The 19,160-nt window shown below is 39.6% G+C and overlaps 1 protein-coding gene across 2 annotated transcripts in view; it reads right to left on the bottom strand.

The window, feature by feature from the left end:
* The window catches only part of CEP120 (centrosomal protein 120), a 45,251-nt gene extending 26,334 nt beyond the window's left edge, over positions 1 to 18,917 (bottom strand). Inside the window, exons 1-11 of one of the 2 annotated variants that reach the window (XM_072992415.2) lie at positions 18,625 to 18,811; positions 15,974 to 16,130; positions 14,564 to 14,678; positions 12,692 to 12,833; positions 11,526 to 11,585; positions 8,491 to 8,639; positions 6,933 to 7,130; positions 4,081 to 4,305; positions 3,717 to 3,921; positions 2,907 to 3,075; positions 266 to 415 (exon numbers count right to left, since the gene is read on the bottom strand). In XM_072992415.2, the coding sequence (XP_072848516.2) occupies positions 266 to 415; positions 2,907 to 3,075; positions 3,717 to 3,921; positions 4,081 to 4,305; positions 6,933 to 7,130; positions 8,491 to 8,639; positions 11,526 to 11,585; positions 12,692 to 12,833; positions 14,564 to 14,678; positions 15,974 to 16,130; positions 18,625 to 18,673 (1,619 nt within the window). In that variant the 5' untranslated portion in view covers positions 18,674 to 18,811. Of the gene's footprint in view, positions 1 to 265; positions 416 to 2,906; positions 3,076 to 3,716; positions 3,922 to 4,080; positions 4,306 to 6,932; positions 7,131 to 8,490; positions 8,640 to 11,525; positions 11,586 to 12,691; positions 12,834 to 14,563; positions 14,679 to 15,973; positions 16,131 to 18,624 lie in introns of both variants that reach the window. The other variant, XM_020790658.3, reaches the window with a different exon arrangement.
* Between the last annotated feature and the right edge of the window lie 243 nt (positions 18,918 to 19,160).

Genomic DNA, 19,160 nt, shown 5'->3' with positions numbered 1-19,160 from the left:
TCATTTATCACGGTCTCAGATTATTTTTACACACAAGAAGGAGGGTTTGGACCTGATCATCCATAAAGTTCCTTTTAGCTCTGCAGTTCAGAGGTGATGAGGATTACATATCACAACCCTACCAACATGAAAACTGAGCTAAAGAACCATTCATATGAATGTGGATGGGTATATAATCTGAGGTACTATCTCCTATTTTGAATAAATGCGAGCCTTCACATATACAAACATTCATTTTAAATATTATCTTAAGTAAATATGCTACCTGAAAAAGGTATCCTGAAGCTGATGGGGCATAGTTGCAAAATCAAATGCACAGTAGGACTGAGGAAGGAACACTTCCATGTGTTTTCTTACTTCCACAGGAGGATTTGTCATGATGGGCGCAGCGCTGCCAAAAAATGGATAAGAGTACCTATCAAGGAAGAAAAAAACAAATAAACCAATGGAATGTTAAGTCATGTGTGACTCTGGGAGATTTAAATAAATGTACTTCAATCTAATTATAATAGTAATTGCCTAATGAGACATGTAAAGAGGAAAATGTTTGTAAAACTTCCATAAACTGAAATGTAAGGTATAAAATCTGTCATGGAGGCAGAAGACTTCCAATCCAAACATAATGAAATTTCCTAAAAGGTTAGATAATACAATAAATGTCTATCATAAACATGTAATGATTGTAAAGGGGCTAGACTCAATGACTCATAGGGTCTCTTCCAGCTCTGCAGTTCCAAGTTGGTGAAGATGATTAATGCAGGGTATGTAATTGGCTTTTTAATGTTTTTGGGTGAGGTCTAGAGTAAATTGAGTGGAATTCCAACATGGCTTTCTTCTCCTCTTCCTACTGCAGCTAGCGGTGCAGATCACCACCATGATAGATATATTTTGTTGCATATTGCTACCAGGTTGTTTTTAAATTATACTCCTCTTGGAGCAGGTACTCCCTCTACTGTTTCTTATTCAGAATTCCCATTTCTATCATTACTTATGAACTTGTGACCATATCTGTAAACCTTTGGAATGTATGGAACTATTAAAAACATAGACGTAACTTCAGGAACTGCAGTATATTCTATCTGACATTTCCCACCTCCTTAAAACAAATACTGGTTAAGGTGAAGCTGCTACTTCAAAAGTGTAATTAGGCTTGAAATGTACACACATTATTCATTTAGGTATCATAGTCTTCAAGACAGTACACATAAGCTATGGTTGTTTTGTATTGTATATATGTTTTATGTATAGGTTTGGATTTGCTTGCCTGGTAAGTGACAGGGTTGATTGACAACTGTATGTTGCATGTGTGCCAGGAGTAACTGTTACGACAAATGAGAAGTGTAAAACAATGTTTATTAATGAAACTGTGAGCTGATTGTCCTGTATATAAGGGAATGCATCTGGGTGAATGAGTGGGTTAGTTACTTGAGAGTAGGGAAGACTAAGCTGTAAAGGAGAGCGGGAGTATGAATGAGTGTGTGGTCTGTTTTAAGGTAGTGAATAAAAGAGTGGTCTTGTTACTACTCATGTTAAAGCAAGCATCTTTCTATAAGGAAAAAAAGTGTTGAAATTATAGAAGAAAAGCAAAAGCTTATGTTTGTCTGTTGAGGAATCACATAATTCAAAACACTGTTCTTATTATACTATTCTAACTATTCACTGAAGGGTTTTTTATGGGTGGATTTTTGTTTAATAAAATATTTTGGTTTATAAATCCTGCATTTTTATAGATAGCAGTCATAAGGTATCATACCCATATAAACTGCAGGTCAGTGCTATGAACCAAGATTTATGCAGTATTACCAATGTAAACAAAGCTATGTTTTATAAAAAATATTCTTGCTTTAAAAGAGCAGTGTGAAGTATGACCTTAGACCAGCAAAGGCATAGCAGCAGTGCAAAAGAGAACATGGGCTATGTGTCTTGGTTAAGGATAATTGAAGAGAAGGAGTTCTTGTTCACAAATTTAAGTGACAACCTCCAACGAATTGTAGGGCTTTTGAAATAGCTGGTGTTCTGAATGGTGGCATATACAAATAGTGAAAATACGTGCGTACTTCAGAAACATTCCATTTTCCTGTCCCCTTTGAAAATAAGGAAGTTGAAGTGGGATAGTATTTGGAAGATAAACGTATAATTGTTCCCAGAATTCTGACATCAAATTTCAGTCAGTGGAGCTATCCTATGGCATCCATAATAATAATAATAAAATAAAGTCACATGGGTCAGGGGGTTAGGTAAGCCAAAACCATCCATTTTATTTTCTTTTAATTTAAGAAATTCAGGAAACCATAAAATCGACACAAGTTCACATTTCAAAAACATTACATCTAAAAAATGCCCAACTAGAATATGATAATAGAAAACTGGAGCTGTGAGTTGATTCTTTGTGTTTCCAGGGGAAATATTAGCACAGGTCCTCATGAGCAGAGTATCCTTCAAAGCAGATACTGCAATCAGTAGCTTACATAAATGGTAAGAATATCTATCAACTTATGATCCAGGTGAGTTTCTTCTGGAGGACTCAATGGGATGGAAACTTGTCCCGCTCTTTGGTGTGCTGAGGGTATGGACTGGTTCGTTCTTTATTCCGGCAATCAGGCTATAGTGAACCAATCAGTCCCGAGTGCCCCTACTTGTCTCTTTCTGAGCCCATCAGGCAGTTCTACTTTTTTGGTTCAGATAGGTTCACTCTAGTTTGGTCCATTTCCAGAGTGTGCATCACTCGAAGGGACCAAGAAATAAGCCTTAAATTGTCAAGGCACTTTCCCTGTCAATTTTTGGTTTTGTTAAGTGTCTTAATAAGCAATCCACTTCAGGGCCTTACATGGCAAAACCAAAGCCACTTATTCTTTCCCACTGACTCCCTTTTCTCTTCAGAATTATGACATAAAAACATGCTGTACCTTAACATGCAATTGACAGAAAACCCAGCGTCCAGATTAAGGATACTTCTTAAGTCTAACGAGAAGCAGAAATGATGGGCTGCTGCAGGAACAGCAATTTTTTGCCCTGTATTAGATTCAGAGGTGGTGACACACTGATTCTGGGAAACAGGTACCCGGACATTCAAGGCTGCAAATATAAAGAAAGCCCAACTTTACTTCCAAAACCTAGCCTTAGCATCTGTTCTACTATCACATATAACACATTTTTCCAGACTTCATAGCTCCTGTCTTACTGTTTTAACAACTGTGAACATGAGTCAACGCTTTTGGTATTATTCTTGTCATGATTTATTTTCAACCTTTAAAAATTTAATTCAGAACTAGCTACATATCAACCTGACACCAAACATTCTTGACAGTAAGATACATGATGGAAACTAATCTACATCACAAGCTACTACACTCAAAACATGACATTTCACTCTAAGTAGCATTCATATGTTGGCCATATTTTCTATGTTCTTATTAACAAAGAACAAAATTGTCTTTCAACATTGGCAGGTTACTTTCAGATAGCACTCTGGCCAGCTCTTCAGGTAAAGGACCAAATTAGACAATGCATTCTCATATATTTATAAAGCTGTCCAGAACTTGCTGTTAGAGTAGACCACAAAGCAGAACTTTTAGGGTATTCTAGGTAGATCACTGTGTACTATCACCTGTCTCTATGTAGATTCCGTGTTATCATGCAGGAATATCTAAGACAAGAATAACTTGGTGGTATTTATGTTTACATTTATCACAGTTAGCATCTTACTCAGCACTTACGCTTTTTCTGTGGCTTTGGGTTCTTGTCATACTGGAGGCTTTCCACTTCACTTTCTGTTGCATCCTCTTTTACAGGAGGTGAATTCTGAGACTGGGGTGGTGCATTATTGGAATTGTGTTCGGGACTTTTTTCTTGGTCACATACTGGAGACAAAGCTCTTTTCATATTTTCAGACGCAGTCTTCGAACCTAACTGGGTTATAGACTGAACAAAATACAGTGTCTAAGATGCAAACTTAATTTTCAAGTCCAATTTTCAAGTCCAATAATCTGAGAATGATTTTAATACTTTGTATCTTATTTCTCTTTTACTTTCTACATTTAAAAAGAGTAAGTAAACAAAACATGAATTCATGAGTCATACCTGTGAAACTTTGCTATCTTTTTGTAGTGATACTGATACACCAACAGTGGGGGCCATATCTGGCACTGGTGGCAGTTTTTGCCGGGCTCTGTTAGGTGGGGCAAGAATGAATGCTCCTTCAATAACAGCTGGCTGTTGACTGATTTCTACATTTCCTTTTTTCAACAATCCAGTTAGAAGTATTTCAGTGCTTCCAAGAGACTGGTCACCACAGCAAAGATGGATCTATTTAAAAAATCATGAAAATAACTGGGCTACAGAATGCTGAGTATACAGCCTGTATAATTTGCATCCAGTTGAACACTTTCAAAATGAAACATCCAGTTTTTTAGAAAGACTCTGTTGATAACGGGTACATTTGTAAAGTTATCAAACTTCTTTAGAAGGTATCCTAATCTTCCTCGAGCTGCATTTTCTTCATACCTCAACTCCCAAAACCAAGTTTTTTTTCAACAGGTTCCTATTGGCTGTTACAGAAAATGCATTACAAACAGCAGTTCATAATCCAAAAGGGAAGGGAGAGACCTATAAAACCATGCTGCTGCTATACTAGGAAGTCTGCAGTTTGAACCAGATTCATGCTTACTACAAAATCTGCAAGCTTCATCATACACTGCAGTTGTTGGGGCATGAACAAAGAGGTGCCAGTTGCCTCACACATTTATCTCTCTGTATGTCTTTAACAAACATGTCACATAATATTGTGATGGTTATTATTATGCACTATAAACTCACTTTCAATATACGTTGATCCTAACAGGATTGTTTAGCTATATGAGACATTCATGATTTGGTTTACCATTGTCTTGGTGAGTGTCCATAGTTGAGTAGAGATTTGAACACTGATCTCCTCAATGCTTGTTTCACAGTTTATCCGCTACACCACACTGACCTTGGTAATATTTAAGGATGGGATTTTCAGATTTCTTGGAGTACAAATCCCATAACTTTCCACTGTGGGAGCTGTACTTGACAGACATCTTACAAGCACCTAAACGGGGCTTTCCTGAGAGAAAGGCCTCAGGTGGAAGATTTTGAGGGATGTGATTTTAGTCTCTTTCTACTGAGTAGTAGTCGAGGAGGAAGCAGTATCATTCCATTCCCTCCTGTGTTTGCAGGATAAAAAGTTCCTTCCCTTCCCTTCCCTAAGCATTGAGGAGGGAAGTGAAGATAGCTTCCCACTGTGAGTGCTTCTGCCTCCACCTAGGGTGGCACTGTTAGCTGAGCTGGTTATTCCAACAAGGCTTTTGGAGAAAACAAGTGTTCTCACCAGCTGAAGGAGAACTGGTGCCTCTAGCAAAGAAGCAACTGGGTTTATTGAATCCTGGCAGCAATCTCAGTACGTATATCTGAACAGAAAATGCTGACAACAAAGAGCAGACCACCACTGCTTTTGTCTCTTCTGGATGGACATGATGCAGCACATGAGCTATGTGTGACCTCTTTAAGCCACCATATATAACATTTTAAAAGATGCCACCACAACATTGGCAGTTCAGTTTCTGCAACTTGGAAGCAGCTGTACATGGTGTTCCTAATATATACTGTAGCAAATAAATAACTTCCTGTCGTTTACTGAAGTTTCTTACATCTAAAGTACCTTCACTAATTACTTTGTTTATGAATATTCTCCTTGCACTTCTGTGCTTCACTGCTCTTCCTGTTTCAACTGGCAATTATTTGGTTGCTTCTTCCCTCCCAGACTTGCTAGACAGTGGACTGTCTGGATAACAGAGTTGATGCTGATGTGTTTCCTCTCTGTGGCTTACTGGAGTTGTGAGAATTCTTAAAATATATTCGCGAAGGCTTTCGCGGCCAGGATCTAATGGTTGTTGTGGGTATTTCAGGCTCTTTGGCCGTGTTCTGAAGGTTGTTCGTCCTAATGTTTCACCAGTCTCTGTGGCCGGCATCTTCAGAGGACAGCACTCTGTGCTCTGGTCCTCTGAAGATGCCGGCCACAGAGACTGGCGAAACGTTAGGAAGAACAACCTTCAGAACATGGCCAAAGAGCCCGAAAAACCCACAACCATTCTTAAAATACATTTTTAAAAGGTTGGGGATGGTGAGATTCTTCCAAAGCAATTGCTAACATTAGCTATGAATTCTACTACTACTCTACTGATTAAAAAGTATTTAATATTTAAAAATATATAAGAGTTCCAAGCAATTCCATAAGAAAAAAATGTGGGGTGGAGATACTCTTCGAAACTAACTACTGAAATTACTAGTATTATAATTACTAGTAGTATAATTACTAGTATTATAATTTTATTGAAAGCAAATATATTATCAAGTTTGTCAAAATTAAAAGTTTGGCAATTTTTTTCAATCCTTGTTGAACTGATTTTGTATTTTTGGGGGAATTTCTAAAAGTTTTCAAAAATTATTATGCAAATTAGCTTATTTGACCATGCCCTTTCCCACAAGCTTTATCTCTTTCGAACTTCAGCTCTCAGGTTGCTAGCCAATGTAAAAACTGGCTCTTTGAACCTTAAAGATCACCCGCTCCTGATGCAGACTGATGCTGAGAGAAATACAATACAGTTCTGGACCAGATGGATTATTGTGCTGATCTAGCAAGACACATCTTATGTTTGCTAATTCTTGCCTGTAGAGTAGGAAATACAGACTAGAAATGATAGTACTCTTAAATCACTGCAAGCTCATGACCATTTACTACCAGATGCTTAAGTCAATTTTATCCCTTGGATTCTATCCAAAACACAAAGTATTTCTCATAGTTTTGGTATTCCAAATCTATGTTTTGGACTTAAATGGAAGTCTCGACTTCAGATCAAAAAACAAAACAAAACAAAAGCATAATTAAGAATAGAAAAGAAGTAGCTGCTTACCTGCAACTTTGAATGAGCCAAAAAATAAGCTCTTAGAACTTCAACGCTACTGCGGATTCTAACAGATGCTCTTTCTGGCTCAAAGTTTGGATTCATCAAGTTGGTGAATGGTTCATTTGTAACATCGTTGCCCAGCAGTGAATAGTAGAAGAAAAATTCAGGCTGTCGCTCAGGAAGTTTCATTGTAGTTGGGATTAACTATGATAAATAAAGAGGTAAAAAACAATATGCAGCTTCCCTCCCCTCCAAATCCCAATAAAATATGCTCCACATTGTGAAAAGTTTATTCCATTATTTAAATATTCTGCATGCTACATGGGTAACAACAGAAAACGGGAAAGCCAGAGATCAAGCTTAGATCCACATCCTACTTGTTTTTCCAAGCTGCTTTCACAAGGTATAAAAATAAACAAGCTATTTTTGAGATCTATTCAAAATTTTAGATGTTTAGGCAGGTACATAATATATAATATATAACTCAAGCAACTGGAAGAACCACAAAGCAATCAGGCACAACCTGCAGTAACAAGACACAATCTTCCATAGCCAACATTCCTTCTAAGCTGTGCGGCTGCCCAGCACCGCACCAGTGCTGCACACCCACAGTCAGTGTTGCTGCCCATTTGGTTCTGGTCATGGTCGAAACCCCACATGCAGGGGCAGAACCCCCACCCACTGCTGGTGGAAAATTAGAGAGAATGTTGTCCACAGCATTTTGTACCAAATTTGTGACGCCACTCAAAGAAGCAGCAATATGTGGGAGAGAAACCACAACTGGCCTTCCTATGTAGAGGATTCTTCCAAACAGTAACCTAGCTTCCAACAATCTGTCTACACAAGACACAAAATGATGCACCAAAAGTCTAACTTGAAGAGAAAGGCTGATCTGAATACAGAAATACTTAGTTCTTCTCACTTCTTCCAACAGACTACAAAACCAGCAGGTATTAACATTTCACTGCAGTGCACCAAGAAGAAAAGGAAGGAGGAAGGATAGTCCCTGTTACCATAAACTATCCAATCTAAGCACACGAGAAAGAAATGAGTCATCCATCTATATTCCTCCTCCAGCAATTGAACTAGTGCAATGCAAAAGTTTAAATTGATTAATATACATTAAAAATAGAACAATCCAAAACACAGTAGCTAGCCTCTCCCTCCATCCTATCTTGGTGTGAAATGGCTGCCCAAGCAGTTGCTGGGGATATACAGTAACCGCACCCTGTACCCTCCCCAGGGTCTCAGCAATTACATCATGCAGCAGAGTTCTGGGGCTTCACTGGTGGCTCAAGTATTAGACTCCTCTCCCCATGGGATCTCCTCCTTGTGCTACTATTTTAATTACAATACAAACAAGAGTGAACTTGTATCACCTGTTGTGCTGGCCAACTGACCTTGGAGTTGTCTGGGTCAAAAAAGTTTGGTTTGCAACTTTTCCTTGAAGACAGTGCATATCTCTAATCAAACCATTACATTATTTTTATTTTGGAGGTCTGGTACCAGCAACACTCAGTACTTAGAGCCAAAGCAAACCGCAATGTAAAGTTGAGCCAGTTACCTGTTCTAATTGCGCAGCAAAAGCAACTGTAACAGACAAAACAAAGTAGTCTCTGCAGTGTTCTGCTGGTCCAATCTGATGATAGCCCTCCTCTTCATTCAACACTGCTGCAAGATTTTTGGGATCTAAACCAGGGAGTTGACGAGCCACTTAAAAAGAAAGTAAATGCCTTTGGTCATCTTCCAAACCAAACCACCAAATGGTGATATTATATATTCCATCATGAGGAAATTTCTGAAAATATTTTTCAGGTGAAATTTACATGGAGAAGAGCATTGCTTTAAAAAGGCTACTTTTAAAAATGGAGAATATTGGCTACTCGTGCTAGGTTTGTACAGGGGCAGATAAGCTCAGTAGTAATCTAACCATTTCCATCGATAAGACTTTAGAGATGGTGATTCATCTTGATTCATGATTCATCAAGGCTGACAAATCACAAATTACATTTATTCTGAAGAATTGACAAATCGATTTGTCAATTCATTTTTTAGTTTAAATCCCTATAAAATGGCTCCCCAAGCACCTAGAGACCAAATTCCTACAGGGAAGCTTCCACTGACTCTCCTCTACCAGTTCTGCAAGTTTGGCGAAATTTGGGTTTCAGATGTTGGAATTATATACCCACAAGAAGGCCCACCACCAGGAAAGTTTCCCCCAGGCACCTAGAGAAACTGAAATCACGGAGAACCTTCTACGGGCTCTCCTCTACAATCCCTCAAAGTTTGGTGAAGGTTGTGTTTTAGACATCCAAGGTATACACCCACAAAATAAATCCCCCCCAGGAAAGTTCCCCTTAGCAGCTGGCATGAGGAAATCCAATCTTCACCAAACTTGGAACGACTGTAGAAGTGAGTCAGAGGAAGCTTCCCTGCAGTTTTGGTGTCTCTAGATGTCTGGTGGCCATTTTAGAACCAAACAACTTGATGAAGAAAAAATTGCTAAAAATTCATTGATTTGTATTCGTCAGATGCACTGATTAGTACAAATACAAACTGATGAATTAACAATTTTAAAAACAAATTTGGTGATTTTTTTAAAAAAAAATTAAGCTCATCTCTAGTGGACATACAAAACAACTTTATTAACTTGCCACAAGTCTACTTCCAAATACTTTATTTCTCTGGCCTTATGCTACTGAAATGTTTAAGAAATTTCGGCCTCTTAATAAAGATTCATTTTCTTAATGGGTCTCTTTTTACTGAATTGGAGAAACAGCTAGCCATGGATTCATACATTGTCAAGATTATTCTTAATATTGAACAGTTCAATGAATCAGAAGTTCTTCCATATCTCTTTCTTCTGTAAGTCAAGAAAAGGAATTGCAATAAAATAACAGCATGCTCTCAATTTTTCTGAAGATTAACCAGAACATGGAATTAATGCATTATATGCAGAGCTTGGAAGAAACATGTGAGTCATCATAATTACATTGAAGATCCAATGGTTTACTTCTGTGGGATTCTATTGCTTTCACCAAAATTAGCAAACCTATCTCCCTCCTGTAAACTCCCAACTGCACCCCACATAGCACCATGACGAACTATATAATGCTAGTAGAGGAAAGTCCTGTTTTTGCTGGGGCTGGATATGACAGTACACCATTGGATCTTGGTGGTCACTTGTTATTTTTTATAGTAAAATTGACATAATGATTTTTCTTTTTAGTGTCAGTGTGTTATGACTAGAGATTGGGGTATTCACATACGAATATAAATATCCCTGCACAGGTGGTGTTAACGAGGGTCCAGCCCCATGCATCTGGACGGTCCAGTCACTGATCTGCCGCGGACATGGACAGCGTGATTCTACGAATGGCTCTGCAGCGCGTGATCCGCTCACCACTCCTGGGAGGAAGTGGGAGGACAAGCCTCGCTGCAAGGTTGAAGAGTGACAAGTGGATCACATTCTGCAGACCCATTTGTAAGTGGACCCTCATTAATGCCACCTCTAGTTATGACTTGGGGCATCATAAGTACAGTGGTGCCTCGCTTAACGATTGTCTCGTTAAACAACGAAACCGCTTGATGATGAAGTTTTTGCGATTGCTTTTGCGATTGCAAAATGATGTTCCTATGGGGAAAATTCGCTTAACGATGATCGGTTCCCTGCTTCGGGAACCGATTTTTCGCTAAACGATGTTTCTGAAACAGCTGATTGGCGGTTCTAAATGTGCAAAATGGCTCCCCGCTGTGTTTTCAGGACGGATTCCCGCTTTACAGGTAGCGAAAATTGCCACCCCTATGGAGGATCTTCGCTGGACTGTGAGTTTTCAGCCCATTGGAACGCACTGAACAGGCTTCAAAGCATTTCAATGGGCTTTTTCGTTTCACAAGACGATGTTTTCATAAGACAGCGCTTTTCACGGAACGAATTAACATTGTCTTGCGAGGCACCACTGTAAAAATGCTACTTTTGGGAATCATTCTGTAGGACTTAGGAACATTTTTCAACTGTTAAGGCATTTTTCAACAGTGAGATGTTATCCCCAAAAGGCAGTTATCATTAATGTTAATATATCACGATTTTTCAAATACTAACATGATAGTGATTTTCAATCACATTTCCAATCTATAGCTGCAAGTAATGTACATTTTTTAGGGAGATGACAATAGCATAAGATTATTTTGTGAAATAATGTAACAATTGGTAGTAATTTTTACTTGTTGCTTTTAAAATTGTTTTGAGAGATTTGGAATCTTTTCCCCTGTTTAAGATTCATTTTTGCATTATAATAACAACAATAATTAAACTAAAATGTAAATTATGAATAATGCATTATTAACACATTATTGTTAAAGTAACAAACAACACATTTCTTGGAAAGGGAAAAACAATAATAAATAACATCTAATGAATTACTTCTTATAAATAATGTTCTAAACTGTGAGACTGACAAATATCAGGGCAAATTCAAGTTACACCATCCATGCTAATAATGTTTTACAGTCCATTTTAATTTTGTCCCCAAGAGAGAACTGAAAAGAATTAAGAAAGAAAATAAAGGTATAAAGAACAGATAAGAAAAGAAAACTCACCTTTTGCAATACTCCATTGAGGTTGTACTTTACTAATCTTGATAAAGGTATTTAAATAAGCTTTGAGATAGAAAATCAAATGAAAACAAAGGTAAAAGGTAAAAACTATATAGAATAAATAGGAGAACTGCATAAATTAATCATTTTTTCTGGGATGTCTTCCAGTAGCAAGAATGTATTCTTATTTTTCAATGAGAACAGCAGGAAAGATTACTAGTTTACATGCAGAGTAGAAAGGAAAATAATAAAAGAAAACTAAGTCATTGGGGAAAAACAAACCTTGATACACATGAGATTAATATTTCCTATTCCTTGATGTTACTTGGTTGCTTATGGTCCAGAACATTTATTCATGTGATAGGTTAACTCTGACATAAAGAAATGGGTCTAACCCTTGTTATCCACTCAAAGGTGCCATTTGTGCTATGATTATATGTATGTTCTGAACTTTTTCAGTCTCAAGACAGAATATGATACGCGATCAAATACATCAAATTGCAGACTGAAATCCTGTTCAAGCTGGCATAAGGTAAAGTTGTACCTACAGAAGTGTGCTAGGCATTACACCTAACCAGCCAGTATTGCACAATTTGATTGTGCAATCAATTGCACAATTCACGCTGCAACTGTTGCGTGGCACGCCTGTAATGCTTTGTGGCTATTACTTCCACACTGTTGTGATTTTTGCTACCACTTCCACAGCTGCACATTATGCACTTATAGCTGAGCAAGAGAATTTCAGCTATCACTGTCTCTAAATAAAAACTAACTCTACACTGAAATTAGTAATTTGAAATGAACAAAGGTGATTTCACTTCCTACAGATAACAAATTAATTATAAGCAATAAAAAATTTGCTGTCAAACTCTTCAGAACAGGAGTAGGAAGACTACAGATCTAGTTTTGAAGAAATGGAATCCCAAATTAGGTGCAACATAATGTAATAAGAACACATACAATTACTAACAGTGCTTTTGAGCACCTCTCAATTCCAGAATGCAAGGCATTTTTCAGTAAACGAATTATTAAGTAGGGGAAAGAAAACAGACTGTAAACTAGTCAGTAACTATATTTAAGGATATTTGTAGAGTTGATGAAATTCCTAGGATTACCACTGATTCCAAGTACACAACAGTGTTTGCTGCAGCTTGCATTGTTGTACTAACCTGTTACATCTCTGGGAGGTGCTTCCTTGGCTTTAAAACCATCCACGGATGCTTTGGTATCAGCTTCTAACATGACACTTAGTTGTAGCTCAGGTTTAAACTTTGTATATCTATTGCTAAGTAAAGGATACCACTTTGGTGGCTGCAGAATTTTTTAAAAAGGAAAGGAGAAAAAATGCACTTAAAATCATAAATATGCAGTAGTAATCTATTATGATATAGTTGAATTGGAAACAAATATAAGGGAACTAAATTTAAAATGAACTTTAAAATAAATTATTCTTCATGGCTGTAGTATTACTACTACACTCCAATGGATATAACATCCAATAAGACAAATTTGAGATCATGTCACACCTAGATTAAAACAACAACTTTTGCCAAGCATACTAAGGATTTTGAACATTTAATACAGGATCAGATTTATCCCTACACTAGAGATCCATGAGGGGCAGTATTTTTTCCTCTGCTGATTAGATAATAAGTAGAGATGGGGAATTCGTATTCGTCTCCTGGGGGGAAATGAATACGGAGCCCGTCTCCACAGCTGGCTGGTCTGATTAAACCCTCTCCTCCCCCCCAACTGGGTGTCTGCTTACAGCTTACAGTATGGCGTGCACTGCCATAAGTTTTCTCTCTGCACCAATCGCGGAGGTAGCCTGGTTGGGGCTTCCACGCCTCCCTGCACTGCTGACCAATCCAGCAAGGAGGCAGGATAACAAGTCTCTCTGCACAGTTGCTGACTGGCCGGCAATGCAAGGAGGCACGGAAGCCTCATCCAGGCTACTTCTGTAACTGGCAGGGAGAGAAGACTGATGGCAGTATGCGCCACACTGGAAGCTGTAACTGGACACCTGGGTGGGAGGGGGTTTGATCAGACCAGCCAGTTGTGGCAGCTGGCTTTGCATTTGTCGCCCCAGGGACAAATAAAGTTCCCCATCTCTACTTATTATCTGACTGTGTGGAAAGTCTTGTCATCCCACCCTCTTGCTGAACTGGCCAGCAGCGCAGAGAGGCAGAGAATCCCCAGCCAGCCTATTTCCACGATTGTCGAGGAGGGAAGAACAACTGCAGCACATGCCACACAGGAAGCTGTAAGTGGACGTCCAGTTGGGAGGGGAGAGTTTAATCAAGCCAGACAGCTCTGATGACAGGCTTTGTATTTGTCTCCCTTAGGAGACAAATACGAATTTCCCATCTCTAACATTAAGTGGAGTGTGTGATTTCACTTCATACTAATATGGTGTGGTGATAGACGGCTCAAGGAGTTCATTATCTGGTGAATCCCTTGTTCCAATTACAAATTTCAAGATAAAAGTTAAAAGTATTTCATGTGATTTCTTCTCTGAAGGCAGTTTGTCTCTTACTGTATAGTTCAAACCTGCAGTAGTGCATCAAAAATCTCTTCATAGGGAAAAAATGCATTTACTTATATTGTACATGTTCTACATACCGTATTTTTTGCACCATAAGATGCACTTTTTTCCCACAAAACAGGGGGGGTGGAAAGTCTGTGCGTCTTATGGAGCGAAGAAAACAGATTATATTTTCCTGTTTTCTTCTCCTAAAAAATTGGTGCATCTTATGGAAAGGTGCGTCTTATGGAGTTACTAAGTTATGACTCCCACTTAACCTACAGAAAGACAAAGGAAAATCTATTAAATCCCTTTAGTGAACAGCAGCCTCTGATCATGCCAGCTGCTTAAATAAAATGAAAATAGACACAAAGACCGAAAGATGCATTTTGATCAACTGGCATGTCAGAAGAATCTATCTATCCATTCTGGAAAGCCTCATGGGAACTACAGGCCAGAAATATGTAAAAGATCAAAAGTTTTCCATCCTCAAATAGACCAAATTAAAAAATATTACCTGTTTGCTTTCCTGAACTGCTCTTAAATCTAGTACAATGTAACCTACAGCCTCTTTAGCTACCGACAATGAATCCATAGCAAAGCACTGTAACTTGATAGGTGTACGCTGTAACCTGTGAGAAAATAAAAATGCAGAGCAATAAGAGAGTTTGAAAATGGGCATATACGCTTCAATCCTTCAGATTTCCCCAGAATTCTTTTTAAAACATAACAAGCTTTGGTTAAGTCAAGGATTGATAACATCATTTTAATATTTATTTTAAGTTCTAAAAAATATGTATACTTTTAAGAATAAAGAAACACTGTTAGTTTACAATCAATGTTCACAGCAACAAAATGTTTATTCTTTTCAATAAGCTCCCAGTATACAGTGAATAGTCAGATGTTACAAAATGAACAGGCAAGGTAAGAATAGAATAGCCTTGCCCCTTATGTTTCTCATGACAAACGTGATTTTGAAAAGAAGGGCTCCCTTGATGCAAAAAGGCTTTTTATGAAAGATAGGCACTTACTGTGATTTGGTGCTCTGACATGGTTTGCCAGATCAGGTCCACAGATGTTGCGCAGGCTTCCTGGATTCTGTGCTCTACCTCATCCCATGGGTGCCCAATCAGAAGCAGTGCTGCAGGATTCCCAGCCCAGCCTTCTCCTCTGAGTGGCACCCACAGGAAGAGGCAGGGCATAGAATCTGGGGTGTCCAAGCAACACCTGTGGGCCTGATCTGCCGAAGCACCAAGCTATAGTAAGTGTCTATCTCTACTTTCTAGACAAACAAAAATACTGGCTAAAATCCTGTTCGTGGAGCTGTGTCATGCTAGGAGGATGACATTATCAGTCATGGTTGTTTGGGGCAGTAAAAAGCTTCCTAGAAGTCAGTAACCGTATTATGAGACAAAGATAAACTTCCAAGCAGTGATGTGTGGCTAGCATGCTGCCCCTCCTTCTGCATTTATTTCATAATGGCTGAATAGGACAATTATAAAAACAGAACCTGTTTTCTGAAATAAGAAGGAACGGGACTACAAAGATTGCCCTCTTCATTGGCAATCTAAATTTTCCCTCAGAAAATGAAAAAAGAATAGTGATGGAAAAATACCTCTTCGGCTTTTCCAGAACAAACTTCTGTTAAATTATAAATCAAATTCTGAAAACATGGACCAGGCAAACAAAGTGGTTGCAATTCTGTTGCTTTTTTATATTTGTGGAAGGAAACAAGAACATTCAGTTGCTTTTTTGCAATTAACGAATCACCACTGGGACTCTTGGGAGCACAGTGCTCTAGTTGGCTTAGTGCGAACTTGAGAATCCCGCAGGGAATTGTTAATTTACAGTTTTAAGTAACCAAATGCTAGCCTTCTGCTTGCAGAACAAAGGAACAGATTTTCAGTCAATAAATTCTGAAAACAACCTGTGTTGGTGAAGTGCTTTCCTGTCAAGTTCCCAAGCTAGTTCTGTGGCAAATTCAGGTTGATCTGTATGTTCCACTGGATCCGTAGCTAATTGTTCACCATCAAATTTTGCTTCTACTACAAGTGTATGCTTTGGACGTTTAGGAAAATAACGGCCTAGAAAAGGAGAAAAATGTGTTTATCAAGAAGCTACAGGACTACACAACACTGCCAGAAATCCAACACCATCACATGATAACTGGAACTGGCAAACTCTATGAGGTCCAGGACCAAATGGGTAATCTGAGCTCCCTGCACAGGGCCACAGGGAGCCAGAAAATATAATACTGTGCCATATTAAATAAGGAATCAGGAAGAACCTAGCCAGGTACATATGGTTTTTTTTTAATTATGAGGGCAGATTACACCAATCAGAAGTAACTAAGCATATTGCAGAATGTGAGTCAAATATTCAAAAGGTTTTTTTTAGCCAGGAAAATACATCTTCCAAAGAGCATATTCTGTTATATGTTACAAAATACTAATCTGAAACATGAAAGAGCTCTGCAGCATCTCTTTGTTGTTTTAGTTACAACATGCCTACCCTTCTGGAAATTACTACTGTCAGAGGAAATAAGAGGCCGGTTTCTACAATTTCCCTTATCCAAATCATAGCAAAAAATGATGATGTCACTAATGACAGAAAACAATAGAGGAAATGATTGTTATATAACTAGTCTCAGGTTACATCATCATTTAGTGTGAAATGACAGGGGATAAAGAGATTTGCATTGCTGATTGAAACAAACACGCAATGTGCAAGAGAAAGACATTTATGGGAGAGCCTACAGTATGAGCTGTTTCTCATGTCTATCACTATCATCACCACCAGGTTGAATGTGTGGCTGTCCAGTCAATTTCAGCACCCCTCAAGATACCTAAGCACTTCTGTTCACTCTAGATTACAGATTGTGTCTGAAGGCATAGCACAAACCAAGATCATTTCACAGAAAACCATAAAATAAGAACCTATACCAGAAGCACCATGTCAAAATCGTGTTCTACTTGCTGTAGAACACTACTCTGAAGAGACAGAAGACTTCTGTTACATTAACAGAGTATGACATTAACAGGATATTACAATCAAGTATTACAAGAACACTCAATTACAGAACCCACTGACCGCTTCTGTCCTCAATGTGGGCAATGATGATTCCTCCTCCCCCTCTACTTGTCCTGAGATTAACAGAACACCACCTTTCCTTACCCTACTTAAATCCACTTCACTTCTCCCAGGGCTTAATCTTGGTTGAATTCTTACACCTTGGCCAAGAACTCACTGTCTAGAAGTCGACCGTGAACTCAAATGCTGCAATGAGCTGAAGTTGTGACCCTGGCTGATTCAATTAAAGCACCATGAGACATGGTTGTTGTGGGTTTTTCAGGCTCTTTGGCTGTGTTCTGAAGGTTGTTCTTCCTGACATTTTGCCAGTCTCTGTGGCTGGCATCTTCAAAGGACTAGAGTAGGAACTCTGTCCATGCTCTGTTGCTGTTTGTTGGATAGTTGAGTATTTATAGCTGTGGGAACAGCTATTGTCCTTTTCTGGAGATGGGGTGATGATGGCGATCAGCATGTTTTTGTTGTGGATGTATTGCTGTGATAAGAGGGAGAGATTATCTGTCACTGTGATTGATGGGTGTCTTTTTTTGTGCAATAATCACTGGTCCTTGTGGCTGGGTAGACTTTGTTGACCTTTTGCAGGCTGTATTTTTCAGTGCTGGAAGCTGGACCTTGTTAAGTTTTAGACTTTCCTCTTTTTTGTTGAAGCTCTGTTGGGGTTTATGGATTTCAATGGCTTCCCTATACAGTCTAACATAATGCTTGCTGGTCTTGTCCAGTACTTCAGTATTTTGAAATCGAATTTCATGTCCAGCTTGTTTTAGGGCATGCTCAGCTACTGCTGATTTTTCCGGTTCTTTTAGTCTGCAGTGTCTCCCACGTTCTTTGATTCTGGTGTGAATGCTGCGTTTTGTGGTTCCAATATATACCTGTCCACAGCTGCAAGGTATCCGGTATAGTCTTGCAGTGATGAGGGGGTCCCTTTTGTCCTTTGCTGACCGTAACATTTGTGGTTTTTTTTGTTTTTGTTTTTTTTTAACAACAGAGCATGGCCAGAGTTCCTACTCCAGTCCTCTGAAGATGCCGGCCACAGAGACTGGCGAAACGTTAGGAAGAACAACCTTCAGAACAGGCCAAGGAGCCCGAAAAACCCACAACAACCATCAGATCCTGGACGTGAAAGCCTTCGAGAATATACCATGAGACAGTTCAGCTGCTGCAAGCATCCGGAAAAACACCCAGCTGGTATGAAAACATACACACAACGTGAGCGTTTCGCGTATGTGGAAAACGGTCCATCCATTTCCAAAGCTGCACAAGTGAAAAGACTATCTCGCCGATTTATACTACAGTATTTCCACACCACAGCCGCCGCCGCCGCCACCACCCCCGTTGCAAACGACCTCGTAAGCCCGTGCATGGCAAAAGCGAACCGGGCAAATCTAGCGGTCTGCCTCGCTCTTCATGTCGGCGACGTTCACAAAGGCAATGCCTGGGTTCCCCTTCCTTCCCTCCCTCTTGCACGGGCACTCGCCCTGCCCGGCGTGTTACCTTCCAGAATGGACACCACAATCAGGAGCGGGTCAGCCTTGGTGCCCATTTCCCCGTCCGGCCAGTTCCCCGCCCCCAGGTCAGCCGGAGGCTCGACTCAGGAAGAGTGGTGGCTCGCAACGTCCGAAACGGAGCTCCGGCTGTTTTCCCGTGTCAAGTCCCAACGCCCGAACCACTCCCAAACCCTTCTCTCCGGTCCCGCCGTCAAGGGCTCCTTTCGCGCCTCAGACCCGCTTTCCACCCGGTGACCGCTTAGCAACCCTGCGGCGTAAAGCTATGCCAGGACGGACCACAGAGACGAAGCCCGGAGAGGAAAGAGCGGTGCGGCTCGAACCTCCCTTTACTTCCGGTTCCTCAAAGCTTGCCTCTTTTAGAAACAAGCAACCCGCTGCGCCACCTATCGGAGTGGCAGGGATGCGAACATTGGCGGCCTTAGCAGAGGGCTGGATGTAATGGGAGGAAGCCGAACAAACCTTGCTTTGGGACTGGTTACAGCCTTTGTAGGGGAAGAGCAACCTATGTGCTGTATGTGAACA

This window comes from Pogona vitticeps, chromosome 2 (assembly GCF_051106095.1).
Source record: "Pogona vitticeps strain Pit_001003342236 chromosome 2, PviZW2.1, whole genome shotgun sequence".
NCBI classification, from domain to species: Eukaryota; Metazoa; Chordata; class Lepidosauria; order Squamata; family Agamidae; genus Pogona; species Pogona vitticeps.
Note: the sequence above shows the minus strand (reverse complement) of the source record. Positions and strands in the feature narration are given on the sequence as shown.